This window comes from Lacerta agilis, chromosome 2, assembly GCF_009819535.1.
Source record: "Lacerta agilis isolate rLacAgi1 chromosome 2, rLacAgi1.pri, whole genome shotgun sequence".
Classification (NCBI taxonomy): domain Eukaryota; kingdom Metazoa; phylum Chordata; class Lepidosauria; order Squamata; family Lacertidae; genus Lacerta; species Lacerta agilis.
Window position 1 is genome coordinate 112,123,530 of NC_046313.1, and position 22,398 is coordinate 112,145,927.

The 22,398-nt window shown below is 47.6% G+C and overlaps 1 protein-coding gene across 1 annotated transcript; it reads right to left on the bottom strand.

Annotated features, from left to right (window-relative positions):
- Positions 1 to 4,695: 4,695 nt before the first annotated feature.
- LOC117042457 (zinc finger protein RFP-like) lies at positions 4,696 to 15,687 on the bottom strand. The gene is made up of 7 exons (XM_033142003.1): positions 15,145 to 15,687; positions 13,565 to 13,660; positions 12,464 to 12,694; positions 11,285 to 11,307; positions 10,175 to 10,293; positions 9,209 to 9,235; positions 4,696 to 5,848 (listed from the first exon to the last, which is right to left on the bottom strand). Exons 1-7 carry the CDS (start codon positions 15,571 to 15,573, stop codon positions 5,331 to 5,333), a joined length of 1,443 nt encoding a protein of 480 aa, XP_032997894.1. The 5' UTR covers positions 15,574 to 15,687; the 3' UTR covers positions 4,696 to 5,330.
- Positions 15,688 to 22,398: the final 6,711 nt, after the last annotated feature.

Here is a 22,398-nt window from a genome sequence, read left to right on the forward strand (position 1 = left end):
TGCTCCTATTGGACAACACAACTGCTGATCCTGCTTCGGATTCTGAAATTTTAGCTACCGGTAGGTAACATCTCTATCCAAATTAAATCAAAACAAAATTAAAAATTAAAAAATTCCTTCCAGTAGCACCTTAGAGACCAACTAAGTTTGTTCTTGGTATGAGCTTTCGTGTGCATGCACACTTCTTCAGATGCATACACACTTCATGTGCATGCACACGAAAGCTCATACCAAGAACAAACTTAGTTGGTCTCTAAGGTGCTACTGGAAGGAATTTTTTTGTTTGTTTTGACTATGGCAGACCAACACAGCTACCTACCTGTAACTCAAATTAAATCAGAATGGGCTGCTTTCTGCACATGTCCCTCTCTGTCTTCTATCCTACAAGCAAGAGGCATACAGGATGGTAGACACCTGGCTTACTAGATGTACATGTGAAAAGGATCTAGGGGTCTTGGTGGACCACAAGCTGAACGTGAGTCAACAGTTTGATGTGGCAGCAAAAAAAGCCAATGCTCTTCTAGGCTGCATCAACAGAAGTATAGTGTCCAGATCAAGGGAAGCAATAGTCCCACTCTGTTCTGCCTTGGTCAGACCACATTTGGAATACTGTGTCCAATTCTGGACACCACAATTTAAGAAGGATGTTGACAAACTGGAACGTGTGCAGAGGAGGGCAACCAAGATGATCAAGTGTCTGGAAACCAAGCCTTATGAGAAGTGCTTGAAGGAGCTGGGCGTGTTTAGCCTGGAAGAGAGGAGAGTGAGGGGAGATAGGATAGCCATCTTCAAATATCTCAAGGGCTGTCAGAAGAAGAAGAAGAAGAAGAAGAAGAAGAAGAAGAAGAAGAAGAAGAAGAAGAAGAGGAGGAGGAGGAGGAGGAGTTTGGATTTGATATCCCGCTTTATCACTACCCGAAGGAGTCTCAAAGCGGCTAACATTCTCCTTTCCCTTCCTCCCCCACAACAAACACTCTGTGAGGTGAGTGGGGCTGAGAGACTTCAAAGAAGTGTGACTAGCCCAAGGTCCCCAGCAGCTGCATGTGGAGGAGCGGAGACGCGAACCCGGTTCACCAGATTATGAGACTACCGCTCTTAACCACTACACCACACTGCAAGCTTGTTTTCTCCCTCTCCAGAGGGTAGGACACAAAACAATGCCTTCAAGTTACATAAAAGGAGATTCTGACGAAACATCAGGAAGAACCTTTCTGACAGCAAGAGCCCTTCAACAGTGCCAACAGACTCCCTTGGAAGGTTTTGCACTCTCCCTCCTTGGAGGTTTGTAATCGGAGGTTGGATGGCCATCTGTCATGGATGCTTTAGTTGAGATCCCTGCATTGCAAGGGGTTGGACTAGATGACCCTTTGGGTCCCTTCCAATTCTAAGATTTTATGAAATGTCCTTACAACATAATGCAATTTAGTCCCATATGATTAAGCAATTATAAGTAAATGAGTTCCCCCACCCTAAGAATAATGCACTTGGATAAACTGGTTTGTGCACATCTTTTTTCGGGGGGGGGGTGTCTGTCTGAGAGGGAGGGAGATAAGTAAATTTATATAGCAGGAGGAGGGCAACTTTCAGGGATGATCAAAAGATGGGAAAGCTGCATTTTCCTGCATTGCAGAAGGTTGGACTAGATGATCCTCAACAGGGTCCCTTCCAACTCTACAATACTATAATTTTAAGGCAGGCGTGTCAAAGATGTTGTGATCGATTTGGAGATCCTGGGGCTGATATTGGTCGATCGATCGCAGGCTCCTCCTCCTCCTCCTCCTGAAGCTGGCTTGCCTACTGGGGGTTAGAGCTCTGGTTGTGGGGTGAGGGGGACGTGGGGGGGGGAGGCAGGAAACAAAATGGAGCCCCCCCCAAAAAAAACAGCGAGGAAGGCAAAGAACAAAACACATGAGGGAAAGCCCCCTTAGCGCTCCATGAGCTTGAGAGAAAGGCTTTAAAGCAGTGGTGTCCAAACTTGTTTCAAAGAGGGCCAGATTTGAAGGGGCCAACCAATGTTGTTGAACTTTTTTTTAGGATTGAGGTTTTTGAGGGGTTTTTTTAGGATTTTACCCCAGGAAATAAACTGCCACAGCAGGCTGGATTAGGCCCCTGAAACGGACTTTGGACATACCTGGTTTAAAGTAACAGTATGGGAAAGAGAGGTGGAGTAAGGGCTTGGGGATGCTGCCATGAAGTCAGCTGCGATTTAAAGCAACAGTAGGGGAAAGACGGAGAAGTCCAGCAGACCCTGCTTTGTCCCGTGAGCAGCACAGCTTTGTCCTCGACCACACAGACACACACACAGCACCCGAGCGAGGGTGGGACATGGATGGGCAGGGAGAGCAGTCGGCATTTTGTCACCCCCTTCAATGATGACATCCGGGGCAGGCCGCATGCACTGCACACCCCCTCCTACGGCACTGTTCCTGCCCAGGAGGGGACAAATTGCCCACCCACTGCTCTGGTCCCCATGATGGAGGCAGGGAGGCAGAGATACATTATCTCCACATTGCAGATTCTCATAGCAGTAGAAGTCATGGCCCCCCAACAAAGCTGAATGTTGGGAGATACAGGACAGATAAAAGCATTTCATTGTGCAGCACAATTTTTTTTGTTAAATAATTTATTCATTTTCTATTATTATTATTATTATTATTATTATTATTATTATTATTATTATTATCATTATCATCATCATCATCATCATCATCATCATCATTATTCCATGCTTATTACATACAAGAAAAACAATACCAAAATGGGGACAACTTAAGAGGGGAGAGAAAAGGAAAGAAAATAAAATTTACACAATCCATTAATAAGATAAAAATTACAGTCTGACAAAAAAATTTGATTGCAATTTCATGTTACAATAAAAATAAAAATCTCATTATCTTTTATACCCAACCTCCCATTTATTGCTTAATTCTTTTTCATAGATTTACTGCCATATCAAATTACTATTTTTATATTAATATTTTCACACTTTATAAATGTTTATATTATATAAGCAATTAATAAAAACTTCTGGGATCACACAAAAGCTGCTACAGATTTTAACACGGTATAATTTTTGTATCCACTCTTGTCTAGAAGAAATTATGTGGCTCTTCCACCTTGTAGCTATAAGAACTCTGGCTGTCGCTGTTGCATACAAATATCTATCTATATCTATATCTATATCTATATATATATATGAATATGAATATCTGAATCAGTAATGCTCAACAGATATGCCTCTGGTTTCCTAAGAAATGAGATTATTAACATTTTTTCTAGTTCAAAGTGGATTTCCTCCCAAAATGGAGGACCAAAATGGTCAAAGGCCTGGAAACGATGCCTTATGAGGAACGGCTTAGGGAGCTGGGTATGTTTAGCCTGGAGAAGAGAAGGTTAAGGGGTGATATGATAGCCATGTTCAAATATATAAAAGGATGTCATATAGAGGAGGGAGGGAGGTTGTTTTCTGCTGCTACAGAGAAGCGGACATGGAGCAATGGATTCAAACTACAAGAAAGAAGATTCCACCTAAACATTAGGAAGAACTTCCTGACAGTAAGAGCTGTTGGACAGTGGAATTTGCTGCCAAGGAGTGTGGTGGAGTCTCCTTCTTTGGAGGTCTTTAAGCGGAGGCTTGACAGCCATCTGTCAGGAATGCTTTGATAGTGTTTCCTGCTTGGCACGAGGTTGGACTGGATGGCCCTTGTGGTCTCTTCCAACTCTATGATTCTATGAGCCTCTTTTCCATAAGAATTCATTTTTTTGTAACTGCGCAATAATAATTGCCATTTTGTTTCAGTCTTCAGCCTGGGCTGCTATATCTGATCTTGTTTTGCCAACTTCTCATTAAAGTTTTCCATTGAGGGCTGTATATCATGCAATCAATTATAATTTTTGCCTCATGTGTTTTCGTTTAAGTAATTATATTCTTTCTGGCTGAACTTCGCCAAATCATGATGCAAGTAAAAAAAGATTGTGGTTGCTCACCTCCTTAGTCCACATTTCAAGATTGGAGTCTGTTAAAAGTCTGAAATTCAACATCCAACAACTGAATAATTTAGCAGTTTTCTTCTTTTTTCTCCTCCATCTGGAACATGCCTGTTTCGCCCCCCAAAAAACTTATAAATATGAAAAACTGGTGCCTCTTGCATGTAGGAGTGGCTCTGGAGAGTGCCAGCCATGCCGAGCTCTTTGACCCAGCGCCCCCTGCCGCTCGTACCTTGATGCAAGCCGAGAGATCACTGGTGATCTGTGGGTCTGTGGGACAGTCCTCCCCCACCCTGGGGAGTCTGGCAGGGCTAATTACCCCTATATCAGTCCTGAATTACTAGCACGGTTGTAGTCCGTTCATGTGGGAGGCAGCCATTTCCCACAGCAAGAGACCAGAAGTCCATCATTGTGCAGCGCATAATTGAACTATGGAACTCACTGCCACTGGAGGCAGAGATGGCAACCAACTTAAAATCATGGGATTGCAGAGTTGGAAGGGATCACAAGGGTCATTTAGTCCAGATCTCTCCAATGCAGGAATCTTTTGCTCAACGTGGTGCTCAGTCTGGTGACCCTTAGATTAAGAGTCCAGCACTATTCAGTGGACACTCCATTTGATTCCCCCAATATACAGAATCTAGCATGTAAATAAGGAACGTCAATGCATCGACCCTTTACACATTTATAACAGGGCAGAAGCCCCACTCAATGCAATGAGGTTTATTTCTGACTAAGTGTAGAGATGGCGAGGCTGTATTTGCAGAAGATATTTGAAGCTGACACCTTGTTAAATTTCTTTTAAATTCTCTTCCTGTCTAAGGTCTCCAGAGCAAGGAGCTATCCTGCCTGATGTGGGTGAAGGGGTTCATTTTTTAGTCCCCTATTAATCCAATGATGCATGCATTTTCACAGCTGCATAAGGGAGAGAAAGGTTTCCTAGAATCGCAGAATTGCGAGGGGTCCTGAGGGTCATCTAGTCCCACCCCCTGCAGTGCAGGAATTTTTTTGCCCAACGTGGGGCTCAAACCCACAACCCTGGGATTAAAAGTCTTGTGCTCGGCCAAAGGTGAGGAAAATATTATTTATTGGGACTGTTAAAAGTATTACTGTCTCTTTAAGAAGTAAGAGGCAGAGGGAATTATGGGAAAAGGAAGGAAAATGCAAAGCCACAACAACCAATTTTTATTTTGTTATTTCTGCTGATTTTGACTGGAATGAATCTTCTCAAAGGGCCCTTGAAAAACTGCCCAACGTGCTCTTGCTGGGTAAATGTTTTTTATATTAGTCACTCTGGTCTGGAGAGAAACTCCTGCAGAGCCTGAGAGGCAGATTTAGTCTCCTCAGGAGATACTCAGGGGGGTTTTATTCCTCCACAGATGAAAGAAAGGGAGGATGGTCTCTCCAGAGAATGAGGCTCCTGAGAACGTGTAGAGTTCGGCTCCTGAGTCAGCGTCAGAAAAAGACACACGTCCCCCTTCATAGACCACGGTCACACAGATCCTCCTGGGCTTCTCACTCAGGGACAGAGGAGAGTCATCAGGGGAGGTGCAGGCCGAGTACTTGCCTCCAGACTTCTCCACAACCCAGATCCCCTCCTCAGGCCTAAAGGAGAAGCGGCCCTTTCTCCTCACAGACTTCCTGGCAACCCCCAAAGCCCACCATTCCCCACTTTCCACATTGACTTCCCAGAAATGTCTGCCTGCTGTGAATCCCTCGCGTCCCAACACACAAGGCCGGTCATTGAATCTCTCAGGATTGTCAGGCAGGTCTTGCTTTTTGTCTCCCCATCTCACGCTTTTCTGATCCTCAGACAGGATGAGGCCAGGATGGGCTGTGTCTGGATCCAGAGTCACATTTGCTGTTGGGGAGAAGATGAGGGAAAGAGAAGATTAGGCAGAGGCAGCTGAGAGACAGAAACGGACATCCTGTTAAATAAATAAAAAACAATGGAAAAACCCAGATTCCTTTTCAGATCAATGGGATTTCTTTGCATCGCCTGCAAGACTAAGACTCCTCCTTGCAGACTCTAATAAAAATAAACATATTCCTTGTTGGTTTTTAAATCAGTTTTCTCCACTTTCTTATATTTGACTAGTGGTTTCAGCCCGTTAAAATAACGGGCGCTAGAAGATATGTGGTGAATTTTTTTTAAAAAACTCACTTTTTAAAAATATTTCTTTTTTGTGGTGGGGGGGGGGGGAGGGTTAGAAAATCCACCAACCTGGTTTCCCAGTCCTGGAGTCGACTAAAACGAAATGCAACTTCTTCCAAGAGTTGAGCAAAGCTCCCCAACCCCAGCAACATTCTGCTTAACTGAGCAATGATTAGGAAAGGGTTAAGAAGCCTGCTCTGTGCACCTTTGGCTCCAGCGGCACACCCCCTCCAGCCAGGAATGAACGGAGTGGCCGGATTCCGGATTCCGGACTGGCCCCGGCTTTTCAGCTTTTTTTTTTTTTCCAGGCTTTTCAGGGTGGGGAGGAGAAGGGGAAGAGGCTGCTGCCTCCGTAGCTTCCTTAAGAGTTTTTGCAGCCTGCCTTTTAGAGGAAGAGACAGAGGGGGGTGCTATGGATTTTGTTCCTTTTAAAAAAAAAAAACCGGGTGCCTAACGACTGGGCGCGCGCCCTGCCGTTGCTAACCAACTCCGCGGCCCTAGCAACAGAAGGCCGCTCTCCACCGCACCGGCACCGGCTTTTCAGCTTTTCCCCCCCAGGCTTTTCATGGTGGGGAGGAGAAGGGGAAGAGGCTGCTGCCTCCGCAGCTTCCTTAAGAGTTTTTGCAGCCTGCCTTTTAGAGGAAGAGACAGAGGGGGGGTGCTGTGGATTGCGGTGCCGGGAAGGTAGAAGGGGGTGTGGCAACGGGGCGATTGCCAGGTGAGTCACGCTGCTCCAAGTTTCCTTCTTTTCTCCAAGAATACTCAATAGTTGTTTGAGGCCGCGCGGGGGCTGCAGCCGCGAGCCCGACCGGCCAGGGGGCCGAAGAGGAGGCGCCACAGGTACATTGCAATGCCTCCCTGCAAAAGGGAGCAAGCGAGTTCGCCCCTCGGGCTCCTCCGCTGCTGGTGCTGCTACCTCAGGAAGAAAAATCACGGGAAAAGGGGTTGGGGAAACACGGCAGCCCTGCCCTGACTGGCTCCGAGGGGGGGGGGAGAGATCCAGCCAGGGACCCCTCTTGCTCGCCGTCGGAGACGGAGGAACAGGAAGAGGAGCCGCGTTTCCCCCCGGAGGAAGCGTGGGAGGGGGCTTGGAAGCGGCGCCGGAGAGTGCGCAGGATCGCGGGCTGAAGGGGAGAGGGAGAGAGTTAAAGCTCGCGGGGGAAGAAGAAAGGGCGGGTTGTCGTTTGTCGTTGCCGAGCTGCTGCTGCGTGGCTTTGGCGCCTTCTTCCCACCCACCCCCCCAGCCTCCCTCTCCCAGCGGGGCAAACCATTGCCCCCCCCCCACCACGCTCCTGCTCTTTGCAAGGCCTGGGGCTCTGTTTTAGCGGCGGCAGCGGCAGCGTGACCTTCCTCTTCGGCCTCCCCTCTCTTTTGGAGCCCAGCGTTCCATTTCAACCGCCCCCTTCAACTGCTCCCGGCCCGATGTCTCTCCATCCAATCCTTGTGTCCCTGGGGCACATGCTCAGTAGCGCAAACCCAGAGACACACGGACTGGACGCAGAGACACTTGCATTTTATATATATAGATGTGTATTGTGGCTCCCCTCCTCTAAACCCAGGCATTTTCTAAGAGGAAAAACCACCCAGGAAACCTTTTACTCAGCTCTTCTGTGTTAGTGAAGGGGAAAGAGGAGAACTGGAGGAGGCAGGAGAGGAGAGAAGCTGCTTTTCTCTGACAATCTCTGTGGGAATTGGCCTTTGGGGACCTCTGGGTTGGGCAGGGAGATGAGGCCCCCCCTGTTCTAACAACAACAACAAAAACAGTATTATATTTGCATACTGCTCTTCATTCATAGATCTCAAGGTGGTTCACAGCATAAAAATACAACAAAAAAACACATTTAGGCGTCCCCTCACTTTTGCAGGGGTCACATTCTGGGCCCTCGTGCACACAAGTGAAAATTGCGTTGAGTGGGGAGCTTGTTTATTTCTGCTCTCCATCTCTCTCATCCACTTGGTCTCTCCTTGCCTTCCTCCTCCCTACCATCTTGGATGTTTAGGCCTCTTTTGGATTTAATATATGCCAGAATACTAGTTCCCTGGGGGAAGGGGGGGAATAACTCAACAGGTTACCAGTTAGGGGCTGAGACAGTCATGATAGGCGAGTGTAGGGTTGCCATCTTTTGAAGAGCAAAAAAGAGGACACCTCTACTTTTAACTATGGTTCGCTATGACGACTCTCATTTTATTTATTTATTTATTTTTTAAATATTAAACTTTATTATTTTAAAAAACACTCAGACGTATAACAAATATCACAACATTGAGAATTAAATACAGCAAAACATTACATAAAGGTTGCCATCTTTTGAAGAGCAAAAAAGAGGACACTTCTACTTTTAACTATGGATCGCTATGACGACTCTCATTTTAAATACCCCTACTCTATGTAGGCTATGGAAGCTGTGATATACTGCTAGTAGCAATAATACATATTGCTCCCTCACTTGCCACATGGAAGTATTTGCATTCATGTTCACATCTAGGTGAACATAAGTGTGCACAGAACAATTTATTAAACTGTTAAACATGTACATATGGACTCTCCTTAAGGGCAGGGGGATGTTAACTCTTGCCCTCCCAGACTACTTCTCCAAGATCTTGTAGCTGAGCCAGCGTCCTTTTAGTTCAGCCACAAGAGGAGGGATTTAAACAGTATGTAGATGCTGCTCTGCTGTGATTCTCTGTTGCAGATTAGTTTAGCTGGGTGCCTTAGATCTGAATCTGTGCTTTCCCCCACAATCAAACAGTATACACATTTTATGAAATAAAGCAAAATCTATAAAATTGAGGGGGAAACCAGGATACTAGTCTATAGGCAGGAGTGAAACTCACGGCTGGTGTGCAGGTTCTTCTCAGGGACAAGCTCTGCCCCCAAACCAAGGCTTCAAACCCTCTCCCAGTTCATTCATGGAACATACAAAGAACCCAAACACCACTAGAGGACTGTTACCCAGAGTTACACGATTGATGGGGGTCCCAAAGTCTGCAGAACAGACGGTTCATCACCAATGAAATATCAGTCCCCATCCCTCCTGTGAAATTGCTCTTCCCCTGGAAATTTACCTTTCTGTTTTCTGTATAACACAGCATCTGAGGAAGCAAAAAGATATAAAGTGTAAGGGCAACACTCTTCCATCTGAAATAAATCTCCATACAAAAGCAACACTTCATAATGTGGCATCCTTAAATTCTAGTACAATTATTAAATAGAAAAAATAATTATAAACAAGAAAATCATAGGAAGAATCTATGAAAATAACTAAAGCTTTAAAACTCAGCAATCATGAAGCAAGCTTACAAATAGCAGAATAAAAACATTCAGCATAAATCCTGATGGTCTCTGAACTTTGTCCCTGAAATTGGGCTCTACATTCTTGGACTGGAGGGGAGGCAGAGCAATAGGAATCCTGTAAAAGGAGGCAGAGGGGAGATGGAGGCAGCCTTAACATCTTCCCCAAGTAAAGTGGTGGGGGAAAATTATTAAAACAAAACTTGCTCGGTATTGGCAGAGCTGTCATGCAAAAGGAAGTCCTTCCTCATGAACCTGTTAAAAATCTTTTAGATTGTTAACAAACATAATTGTGCCCTTTTGGGGCTCATGTGCTCTTGCTTCCATCCTCAATGTCTCCATCTCCTCTCAGGAGATCTTGAAGGCTGGAGCACTAGATATGGCAGCTGCAGGGGATGTCTGAGGAGGAGATGGCTCAGGCCTTGGCTCCACTGCTGTGAAAAAATTCAGAGCAGGAGAACCTCCAAAAGGACAACCCCAGATTGTTTAGATGGGAAACCAAAAGGAAAATAAGGTTCCATTGAATTGTAAAGATGCACATTGGATGAAAAAATTCTGACTCTGTTTCAGGCTTTCTTTACAAGCTCCAGTGTCACACTGTACAGGAAAGGAAGGCTGGAGCACCAAGAAGGAAGGTATCCTGGCGTTACTAAATTCCATGCAATAAGAGTCTGGCATGTTCAGTTCTGAAGAAGTCATAGAATTCCCAGAGTGAAATCCTTGCAGCCATTTTTCATTACCATTCCAATGTCTCATTGTATGCTCCACAAGGTGATTTACATCACAGGATTCCAAGATCCTCTTCCTCAAGCCTGGGGGGAAAGGCAGTGGCTTCTCTGGACTCTCTCTTTTCTCATACCTGGTGGAAAGGAAAACAATGAATGGCCCCATTGTGGCACCGTCTCCCTAATTATTACAGGGGATTTCAATAAAATGAACAAAGTGGAAGTTCATTTCCCATCAAGTTTATTTCCATCACAGACTGGGGAGACCTCAGTCCAAAACCCCTGAGGACAGCTGTCAGTGGCTTCGTAAGGATGCTAAACAGCACAAGGGACAAGATGTAAACCTGTGTGACGCCACCGGAGGGCTCCCATGGCTTCCAACGATGCTGCCCCATAACAACTTTCTGGCAAGGTCCCAGGATGTAAGAACCAAACCCCTGAGATGGAGTGCCTGCAATCCCTCCCTACCTGAGCCTCTCCAGAGGATGTGAGTGATATCAGAAGCTGCCAAGAGGTCAAGGGGAACAACTGAAACCGTCCCTGCACCCCCTTTCTCAGCCAGGAAGGGCACAACCCCATGCCCAATTGGCCTCTCCCTCCAGAGGCAGGAAACAACCAGACTTTCACCCCCAACTCCAGACCACCTTCAGCCTCTCACGCTGGAAAGGCTCCTAAGAAAAAGAACCCACGCATTCTAGACCAACAGACCTTCCCTCCCTAAGTGCCTCAAAGGGGCTGAGTTACCAGAGTTGGGGGGCTGCTAGCTGGACATGGAAATCTATTGATACATCCTAAGCTGTTCCCAAGCATCTTTGGCACTTTCTCTCCTAGATATTTGATATTACCACAAAGTCCATGAACAGAAAGTGCAAGAGAAAGAAAGCCCCCATTCCTGGGTGAAGTGATGTGGGGAGGGAGGGAGGAGGCAGAGCTCTGGCCTTGATCACTGGAGGGAGAATTGGGATGCTACAAGTTCCAAAGAGGGGGCCCTGCTTTCACCTGTGAGATGCTGCAGAGAGTGAGTCCTACAGTCTCCCCCCTGCAGCCCCTGGAGGGCCATATTTGAGGTTCTTGCATCCCAACCTCATGGAGGGATGCTAATGGAAATGAGCCAGATCCACTTACCTCTGCAAGGTGCTTCTCACATCCTAGAGGGGAAAAGAGAAGGGAATTCACTGCACACCACAGGTCACACCAGGAAGACCCCCTCAGACCCTGGCCCTTGGATGTCAGTCTGCCTGGCACATGGTTTTGGGTAGGGATGGCTGAATCAGCTAGTTTGGGTTTCTCACAGCTTTTATTTTTCCTTTGTGAAATTATGAATTTTTCCCATATCAAGTTCTCCACATTTCCACATCAGTTTGCAATTATTACTTTTAATCCTTATGAAAATCCTCCAGCTTATAAAGGAATTTCACGTTTGTGGGTTCAAGAGAAGATTCCACCCCATCTCCTGTATTGGATTATAATTTATTAACTTTAATCCAGTTTGCATCGTGCAATTCAGACGTAAGTATGCCTACAGGGTAATCCAACCAGGGCACTATCCCAAACTGTCTTCCATAGAAGTCCCAAAATTTCAAATTCTATTTTTCATAAAAAGGACCTGCAGCATAAATGCTTCCAAAGGGGTAATAAAACAGTGTTTCTTTGGGCTCCTCCACACTTCTGCTTTTCCTGTGCCCAGAAAACACGAATCCAAAGGGTTTTGCCTTTGCTCTGCTGCTTTCCATGAGGAAAGACCAGCGCCTTAGTGCAACATCAAAGCTAACGTCAATCCGGAGAAAACCTGGCTGATGTTTGCTCTAATTCAGCAGTAAGCAGCGAGTTTCCTTGGAGGGAAGGGGTGGGACACAAGCAGCAGTCTGGATGAGTCCCTCTGCCTTGCTCTTTGGTCACTGTGACTAAGCACCTTTTTGGGTCGATCTGGATCCATGGAGAAAGGGATCAACCCAGAAGTTGTGGAGGAAACAAGAAGAGAAGCTTGGTCAAGAGACTGGCTCATGTCGGAAGGAGGCCTGAACGCATCCTAGGCAAAGCCCCTCACAGCTGGAAGGCATTTGGAGACAAATCTTCAGCAAAGAGCAGAAAACCACCAGTTCCATCAAGACCACAGAAGAATCTCTAGTCTGCATTCAGGTGAGTTAAGCATCCCAGGTCTCGTGGGTCTTCCTGTCCATTACAAACCTGACTAGAGGCTCCATCATCTGAGCCACTGCACTCCTTGTATACATGAAAGGGGCACAGATAGGATGGGAGGCAGCCTTTTCCTGGAGCCTTGGGCTGTTCCTGCCACCGCCTTACCTGCAGGAGTTCACTTGCTGGCTGCTGACGCGTCTCCTCCATCTCCTGGATGATCTTCTCAAGGGAGGAGAGTTTCCTGGAGAGTCTGGCCAGCTGCTCATCCCTTCTCCCTGCAATCTCATTCTCCACCTCTTCCACGTGATTCAGCAGATGTTTTTCCTGTTCTTCCAGGAACTGGTGCAGTTCTTTGAACTTCTGCACAGTCTTCAGCCTCTCTGTTTCTGTCAATTTCTGCAATAAAAGAGGAGGTCTGAGTTTGGAAGATGGTCAGCCTTCAAAACATCAGAAAGAGAATTATGAGAATTCCACAGGGAGGACACTTCTGATTTTTAATTGCTGTTTCTGTTGACTTCTATTTTGCAGAGGGCTTCAGCCTAAATCAAGGAGCTCTTTTTCTAGCCACGGATATTGCCTGCATGTTTTTGGGCATGGAATAACCAGAGTTTTAAATTGTTCAGAGAACATCCAGGGACATAAAACACCCCTCAGTTTAGACTGGGGCCATTTAGGTGCAGGAAGGCAACAGAAACAGAGGAGGAGGAGGACAAAGTGCAGGTTTTTCCCCATAGCTCCCCTGTTTTCCTTAAAGGTTCAAAATGACCTCTGTTTCCTAAAGATGAACAAGAGCACACATTTAGAAAGACCATTATTTAGTAATATTTATGGTAAATCAAGATTTGAATGGAACTGCTTCCACCCTGTCAGCTCACAAGTCCTCAGGCTTCTCTTTGGCTGCTTTTCACATAATAAACGACAATGGGAAATAAACTCAATTTAGCTGCATTCAAAGGTGAACTTACCTAATTCACAATTGCTGAAAAAATATGGGGGCCAAAACAGAACAATCCTTTGAAATACACACCTCTGAATGCCTGACCCAGCCAGCTAATGTTCACACAAAAATGTATTTATCAAGGTAAGGTACATATCAAAATATTTTTACAAAATATTTATAGTAGCTACCCTAACATCTGGTTCATTTTCAGAATAATAAATGAAAAAGGAGAAATGGGGAGAAGCTTAAATAGGCAGATTTCCCCATCCCTCCTCAGTCCTGACTTGATTCTTCAAGTGCTTGTTCCCTCACTAGTAACAACCTACAAGGAGGTCTTTGCTTTCCTTGTCCATGTCTGCTTGATAGGCCAGAATTTCCTCTCTCTCTTTCCTCAGAATCTCCAGGCAGCAACAGATATGTCCCTGAAAAGAAAAGGGGTTTGATTGAGACACAAAGAGAGGAGATGAATATTAGACTGGCTTCGTGGGTCCAGTGGCCTTGCTATAATAGCAAAGTAGTTTACTGGAAGAAATAAAAGTACAAGGGTTTTCAACCTTTTTGGGTCCACGGTTCCCTGGACCTACTACCTTTTTTTGCAGCACCCCTGTGGGGCTTAGGATCCCAATTAGCTCACCACTTGGCTGCAGAGCTTGCAGCCCCTCACTCTTTCTTGAACACCCTTCCTTGTGGAGGGCTCTCTCAGCCTCCTCTCCTCTCTCCTCTCCTTAGCAGTCCTCCTCTTGGTCTCTGAGCCCCAAAGAGAGGTGCCTCCTCACGCTGCCCCACAGGGGCCTGGGACCTTTCTGTCCATTCCCATCATCAAGGGCCCCTCGCTGGTTTGTTTGCTTACTCCAAGGCCACCTCAGCTCCTGGCAGCCAACACCCCATGGCCAGCCCCAGAGGCAACATTTGCCTGGAGAGCTTGTAGCCAGGGCTGCTGCAGAAGCCTTTGGGAGGCAGAGATGGCATCTGAGGAGGGAGGGAAGGAAAGAAAGAAGGACAGAGGCCAGTGTTGCCAGAGGCACCCCTGAGCATCATTCAAGGCACCCAAGGGTGCCACAGCACACTGGTTGAAAACCACTACCGAACTGGGATGGGAAAGTGCAACAAACGAGTCTGGGGAAGAGCAAGAGCCATACTTGCTCCTTTGTCTTCTCCCAGGAGACTTCCAGCCTGACTTCTCATCTTGAGGTCCCAGGGAGAAGTGGGAAGAGGAGGAGGAGGAAGGGCTAAGGCAGGATCCAGAATGAGTATTTTATTTTTTATGTATTATAGCACAGGTCCCATTCTGAGTTGTCATGGAAAAGTCATCTTCCCCCCATGTCTTTGCAGATGCTACTCTGAACCACGGAGTCCTTTGCCATTTGGGACAGGAAGAGATCCTCAGCCCCCCCCCCCCCGCTGAGACTTCATTGCACAGGCCCCGCACCACCCCCAGAATAAGCCAGAATAAGCATGCTCCCCACAGTAGGAGCTTCCACCTCCCCCCCTCTGAAATCTGCTTCCAACAGATACTTGGGAGGGATCCTGCACCATCCGGTCAATTCCTGGCTACCAGTCCCTGCCTCCCCTACAGCTGATCCTCTGCTGCTTTCTGCTTTGCAGGGAATTGAGGAGGCATGTACTTAGTTGTGTATGTGCAATTTACCTTTGCACTCTTCAGATGTACAAAGCAACTTTGCTGGGAGATGTGGATGGGGTTAACCCTTTCTGGCTGAGATAAAGACTTCAACTCCCTCCTCCCAGCCATCCCAGGAGCCCTCCGGCTCCCCCTGAGCTGCGTTTTACATAATAAACAACCACCAATAAATGCCATGCCTACTTTGGACCTGAGAATTAAAAAGAAAACCTCCCAAGAAGAATCCACAGCTATTCCCCCACCCCTCAAGATCCAGGGATCTCCTACCTTGTATTCCTCGAAAGCCTCCTCCAGAGGAATCACCTTGTGATGTTCATGTTCCTTTGATTTGTCACACACCACGCAGATGGGGGCTTCGTGGACTTTGCAAAAGAGCTTCAGGGGCTCCTGGTGCTTCTCGCAGACTCTCCCTTTCCCCCCTCCTTCCTCCTTTCCCTCTTGAAGGCTGAGATTCTTCGTTATTTCTACCATGTTAGCCAATTGCCGGTTGGGGATGAGGCTCCTTCTCTGAACTCTTTCTCTGCACTGAGGGCAGGAAGCCTCTGCCTCCGATTCCCCCCAGCACTGGATCAGGCAGGATCGGCAGAAGTTGTGTCCACACTCTGCCATGATCACAGGATCCTTAAAATATTCCAGGCAGATGGAGCAAGTGGCTTCATCAAGGAGACTCTGGATGTGACCCCCTGCAGCAGCCATGGCTTCTTCGCGCCAAAGACCCGAGTTAAGTTTCGTTTTCTCAGTTTTCAGCTACTGGGAGTTTCCCCTTCCTGGAAATGAATCAGAAACTCAGTGACCACGTGATCTTTTTTCTTTTTTTCTTTTTAAATGTCCCCATGCTTTTGATTACACACAAACACAGACGTACCTAATAAGTTGTGGTATTCATAATGTAACATTTTCATTCATAGGCTTCCTTGTCATTTTTGAATTGGAGAACATCTGCTGCTGCCCTAAATGGACGGGAGTTCTGATTTAGCAAGCGGAACTTGATTCCGTGAAGAAAACTCCTTAATTGCACATTTATTTAAAACCACAACCTGTGAACCCTTGTAGTAAAAAGCCATTTATCCAGCCTGTTGGAACAAAAATGTCTCCCAAAAGTGCAGAGAGTGGGCGCCTTACACATCTGGACAGGAACGATATTGCAGAGAAGAGGGGCAGCCACTCTCAAGGCCCTGCTCAGAGTCACTGTGCAAAAGGGCTTCTGAGATCTTGGGGGTGTGCAGAAGAGACACTCCCACAGACTGCAGGGATCTAGTGGTGTATAAGGCATAAGCCCCTCTCTCAGGAAACCTGGTCTTGGGGTATATGGGACCTTGAACTTGGCTCAGGAGCTGACTGGCAGCCTGTGGGAATCTCGCTAGCAGGGTGCTCAGCACTGGTGGTATTTGCCCCCACAACATGTTGACTTTCTGCACTGTCTTCTTCTTCTTCTTCTTGGAAGGGGAGGCCAGTTATGGTTGGTTTTTTTTTTTTTTTTTTTGCTGTGTCATTGTATTGTGAGTGGAACAGTGTTTGTATAAGGTATGTTTACATTGCAAACAGGGGCGTTTCTAGCCCCCTGGCTGCCAGGGGCGGCAAGCCAAGAGGCACCCCTGGGGGCGGGGCATTGCGGCATGTGCATGCGTCATGACGTCATGACGCACGTGCACAGCGCAATGCCACGCCCCTGGGGATGCCCCCGCAGGGGGGAAAAAGGAAAGCAAAGCGGGCGCTTGAACGCGCCTGCTTTGCTTCCTTTTCTCTCCCTTTTGGCGCCCAAAGGGGCGGCCGAAAGGGGGGGGGAGAAGCAAACAGGTGCGTTTAAGCGGCCGAAAGGAGGGGGAAGCGCCCGTTTGCTCCCCCCTTTCCCTTTTGGACGCTTCTTTCAGCGCTGGCTGGGCTGCGCCTCTGCAGCCCAGCCGGCACCGAAAGAAGCGACCGAAAGGGGAGAGAAGCGCCCGTTTGCTTCCCCCCCCCCTTTTCATTTTCGGACGCTTCTTTTGGTGCTGGCTGGGCTCCGGCTCTGCAGCCCAGCCAGCATTGAAGGAAGCATCCAAAAGGGGAGAAGAGCGCCAGTTTACTCCCCCCCCCTTTCCCTTTCGTCCGAAAGTGAAAAGGGGGGGAAAGCAAACGGGCGCTTTTCTCCCCTTTCGGTCGCTTCTTTCGGTGCCAGCTGGGCTGCAGAGGCGCAGCCCAGCCAGCACCGAAAGGGGCGGCCGAAAGGGGGGGGGAGTGTTGTGTCGTGGGTTCTGGTAGCAATAAAGTCCAGCAACACTACTTAGTGAACAGCTCTTTATTATAAGGATTGGACAAGACTGGGGAATAGGGGGTAGGGAAAGCTCTATTTATAGACACATAGGGACAGAGGGAAAAGATACATTTTAGCGGGAACCAATAATATTCAAACTTTCCGACGGGATCCAATCAGGCTGTGGATTGTGATTGTACTCTTTAAATTGACCAATGATATTACTCTACCCGGCTGACAGAATATCTATTTAATACACAACAGGGAGAAGCAAAGCTGGCGCGTTTAAGCGGCCAAAAGGGGGGGAGGCGCCCGTTTGCTCCTCCCTTTCCCTTTTGCCGCCATTCGTTCCGTCGCCCCAGGAGCAGCAGCACCGCACACACTGTGCGCTGCTGCTCCCACGGCGACGGAGAGAGCGGCGGTGCGTGGGGGTGACAAGCCACTCCCCATGCACCACCGGTCACCCCGGGAGGAGCAGCGCTGCTGCTCCCGGGGTGACGGAGGGAGCGGCGGCGCGTGGGAGTGGCGGGAGGGGCCGCCGCTTGTCTCCTCCACCCGCCGCTTGTCGCCCTGTCACTGGGGGCGTACCGCCCCTACCGCCCCTCCCCAGCGACGCCCCTGATTGCAAAGTAGCCAAAGCAAAATTCCAAATGTACTTGGCCAATAAATTATTCCTTCCTTCCTTCCTTCAACATGGTTTTATCAATGAGTCCGTAAGTGACTGTGGAGGCCAATTCTGAATCCACATGTCCTTCCACAGTGGGGACATTGGTTTCTGGGCGGGAGTTGATCACGGTGTGGATCTGCCAAGCATGCCTTCCTCTTAGCACGCTTCTCCCTTGCATCCTGAGTTCGAGTGTCTTCAAAGCCCATTACACCTTTGGTAGATGCTCTTCTCCAACTGGAGCGCTCGCAGGCCAGTGTTTCCCAGTTGTCAGTGTTTATACTACATCTTTTTAGATTTGCCTTGAGACAGTCTTTGAACCTCTTTTGTTGACCACCAGCATTACACTTTCCACTTTTAAGTTCAGAGAATAGTTGCTTTGGAAGACGATCATCAGGCATCCGACAACATGACCAGTCCAACGAAGTTGATGTTGAAGAATCATTGCACAAGCCATTCTGCTAGGCCGGGAAACTAGGATGCGGCTAAGGGACTTTGGCTCAGGGCTGCGTTGACTTTCTCCCTGTGTTTCAGATGCCATCTCAGGGGACAGCCACCAGGCCCCTTGAGGCAGACGAGGCTTCGCCAGACAACTCCCAGAGACAAAGCTACATGGACACGGCACTGAAATGCAATGGGGACATGATTCTGCTGGGTAAGGCTTTATTTTTAAATGTTTATTGGGTAAAACTCCTGCAGGAAAGGGAGGCATTGGGAGGAGGTCTTCCAGAGGATCCATAAGTAGGTTCAAGATTTTGGCGGATTCTCCAGGGTGAGGGAATGTCTTAACTGTAGATCAGACACCCAGAACACCTCCCTCTGTGCATTGTTTTTGTCAACCTGGTACTTGAATGGGATGGGCAACCTCTTTTCCTGAGACTCTGAAGAGCCTTCCTTGTGTGGCGGAACGTTCTCCCCCTCTCCTCTTCCCAAATCTGTTCTGGAATTTCCCTCTGACCTTCCCTAGCAGATCTTGTTGTGCAGGAAGGGGAGGAAGGGGGACAAACTCTCATTCTGCTAGTCCTAAACCTCGAGTTGGTGTATGCTTAATTGAATGCCACCCAATATGTGTATCTGCTCCTGATTGAAGCACTCCTGCAGGAAAGGGAGGCATTGGCAGGAGGTCTTCCAGAGGATCTGAAGAGAGAGAGTTTTTATTTTCTAGTTTATGAGTTTATAAGTCTTTTTGTGAACCAAGTTTTTTTTAACGCTTTCTATACTGTGTGTCTCTCAGTCTGTTAACACCATGCTTCATTATCCAGAACCGGGTAGCTATGGGGGGCCCCTTATTCTTACTCACCACTCTGTTATCTCGGCTAGCTCTGCCTGGCACAGGAGATTGCCATCTTTCTCTTTTGAGAGAAAGTTCCCTTTTTTGTGGCTCAGAGCTGCGCATTCAGCTTTCTCTGAGGGACAGTCTCTGAGCCTCTCTGAAATTTGAGCTGGATTTTCTGGGCTGAAAATCTTCTTATTTGGGAAAGGAAGGCTTCCCCTGGATAAGCTGGACCCTCCTTCCTATATAGAAGTAGGTTCCTTTTCTGAAATTCCCTCTTCTCCCCTCTTAGTCTCTCGAAATCACTAGGCAAGCCCCTTCTTCTATTTGACCTTCCTGCTTTTTCTGTAAGCTCTCTTTGTGATAAGTCCTTTTATTTGATATTTGGATTTTGCCTGTTTGCTCCATATGTAATTGGTATGATATTTAGCTTTCTCTGTAAGCTCCTTTTGAGAAACATGTTTTTAGTGCATATTTTTGTTTGCTGGCATATCATTAATCAATGGAAAGCTGTGGGTCAGAGTGCCCCTTCCCGTGGAAGGTACAAAATTGCTGGCAAGAGATGTGAAGGAGATTCTTTGTTGGATGGTCTTGCCAATTAGAGGGAAAGACAAGAGGCACCAAGAGCCAGTTGACCCAAAGTTTGAGATAAGAGTAAAAAGCTTTAATTATAAGAGCCAACCAAAGGGCAGGTTGACCCATATCTTAAAATAAGAGTGAAAAGCTTTAATTTTCACCCAATAATGAACTCAGGGCTGTCTTAGCCAGGGACAAGATGAGTCATTGATAGATGGCCTGGCTGGAGTACTTTTTGCTTTGGTGTTACTAATGGTGTGACGTGCACGAACTCATGAGGCTGAATTAGGGGGAGAGGGACTCTGAAAGAGGATAAAAGCTGTATGTATCTTTTCGCCAGTTGTATTTCGCTGTGAATTATCACGCGGATGCCTTCTGCTGTCCTAGGCAGTCAGAATAAAAGGAATTCTTTCTCTATTTCATTTCCTCGGTGTCATTTGGCTCCTTTTCTCCCTCATCTCGTGGTGCAACACGAAAGCCTGAGTTAACGGGAAGGTCTGCCAAAAAGGCTACAGATCCATAAGCAGGTTCAAGATTTTGGCAGATTCTTCGGGGTGAGGGAATGTTCTAATTGCAGATCAGACACCCATAACACCTCCCTCTGTGTGTTGTTTCTTTCAAATTGGCACTTGAATGGGATGGGCATCCTGTTTTCCTGAGACTCTAAAGAGCCTTCCTTGTGTGGCAGAACGTTCTCCCCCTCTCCTCTCTCCAAATCCTGTTCTGGAGTTCCCCCCTGACCTTCCCTAGCCGATCTGGGTGTGCAGGAAGGTGAGGAAGGGGACAAAGTCTCATTGTGCTAGTAATAAACCTCGAGTTGGCATACGTTTAATTGAATGCCACCCAATATGTGTATCTGCTCCTGCTTGAAGCACTCCAGAAGCCACAAAATAATTCCGCAAAGGACCTGGCCAACACCCAGTCTTGACTGGTGGCATCTCTCTGGGGGTCTTGCGGCCGAGGACTTTTGCCATCATCTGCTACCTGGCTGCTTTTTAACTGGAGGTCCCATGGATGGAGAGTGGGGTCTTCGTGCAATGCATTTGCCCTGTCCCTGAGCCAGCCGTCTTCCTCTCTTCTGTCCCTCACAGCCAACAGAACGATGCTCCCAAGCCAGGGAGGGACTGGAATTGGCTGAAGGTAAATAAACATCCCTCGCTTAGCAGCAGGCCTGGGGTGTTCCCTTGAGCAGGGTGAATGTAACAACGAGCTATGGATCAGAGCGCACCTGAGCACATGCAGAGTACATTTGCTGCATCACTGAGCAATTTCCCAGCCCCGTTTAATTTGTCTCAACCATTTCTATACAGCTTGATTGCCATTGTCTCTAAGCAGTGCGCAAAGTATTCCATACAATGAAAAATAGTGCAAAATATAAAATAAGCCTGCTAGAATGATGATGATGATGATGATGTCTTCAGTAAGTTCAACAGGGAGAAGGGCCTGTCTGACCGAAACCTGGAAGGGAGTTCCATAAAATTGGGCCCACAATGGAGTGCTTTATATCCCACCTTTACGCCAAGGAGCTCAAGGTTCTCCCCTTCCTTTTATAATCCCCAGAACAACCACCCTGTGAGGTGGGCTAGGCTGAGAGCCTGTGACTGGCTCAAGGTCACCAATGAGCTTCATGCCCAAAAGGGGATTTGAACCCAGGTCTCCCAGGTCGTGGTCCAACACTCTAACCACTACACCACACTGTCTCTCAGCAGCTGCTTAGGGATGGGACTGGGGACTGATTTTACACGGCTTGGTATTACGAAATTGGGAGTAGTGTGTGGGGGATCTTGGGTGTTCATTTTTAAATGGCGTTTTCTGGGACAGCAGAACCTGAGTGGGGCACATTTGACTGTTTCAGGGCCCAGCGAGCACCAAGGATGAGGAGGGGCCTTTTGGCAAGGAGGAGGCACCCCTGACACAGCCAGGCCAGAGGACGATGTTCTGGCAAGTCAAAGAGGAGAACTGTGGCATTTGGGGCTCTCTGGGTAAGGAATAGCGTTTCAGAGGAGGGAATCTATGGTCCTCCAGGTGGGGCTGAGCCACATCTCCCATCAGCCCCAGCAAGCGTGCCCAATGGCCAAGGATGATGGGATTTGTAGTTCAGCAACATCTGAGGGTCGAAGGTTCCCCACAGCTGGCCTAGGACTTCAGCCATAACTATCATCCCTAGCTAGCAAGGCCAGTGGTCAGGGATGATGGGAGTTGTAGGCCAAAAACAGCTGGAGGCCCAAGGTTGGGGAACACTGGGTTAAACCACAGAACCTAGGGCTTGCTGATCAGAAGGTCGGCGGTTTGAATCTCCGCGACGGTGTGAGCTCCCGTTGCTCGGTCCCAGCTCCTGCCCACCTAGCAGTTCGAAAGCACGTCAAAGTGTAAGTAGATAAATAGGGACCGCTCCAGCGGGAAGGTAAACGGCGTTTCCGTGCGCTGCTCTGGTTTGCCAGAAGCGGCTTAGTCATGCTGGCCACATGACCCGGAAGCTGTACACTGGCTCCTTCGGCCAGTAACGCGAGATGAGCGCCGCAACCCCAGAGTCGGACACGACTGGACCTAATGGTCAGGGGTCCCTTTACCTCTAAACAAAAACTATATTAAAAAAAGCTGACACCACATAAATAGGAGAGTTTCAGATAAATTGGCATAGCTGTCAACTTTTCCCTTTTTTTTAAAGGGAAATTCCCTTATTCCAAATAGGATTCCTTGCAAGAAAAGGGAAAAGTTGACAGGCAGCTATGTAAATAGGTGCAGACACACTAAGATCTCAATTCCTTGTAGAACAAA

What these genes read in the sequence shown, in the direction of transcription:
- LOC117042457 (XM_033142003.1), bottom strand. Translation starts at nt 15,573, where the DNA reads ATGGCTGCTGCAGGGGGTCACATCCAGAGTCTCCTTGATGAAGCCACT. An exon ending in AGGCTTTCGAGGAATACAAG is followed by an intron (nt 13,661 to 15,144) that starts GTAGGAGATCCC and finishes TTTTCTTTTCAG; the next exon opens with GGACATATCTGTTGCTGCCT. An exon ending in GTGAGAAGCACCTTGCAGAG is followed by an intron (nt 10,294 to 11,284) that starts GTAAGTGGATCT and finishes CCTTTCCACCAG; the next exon opens with GTATGAGAAAAGAGAGAGTC.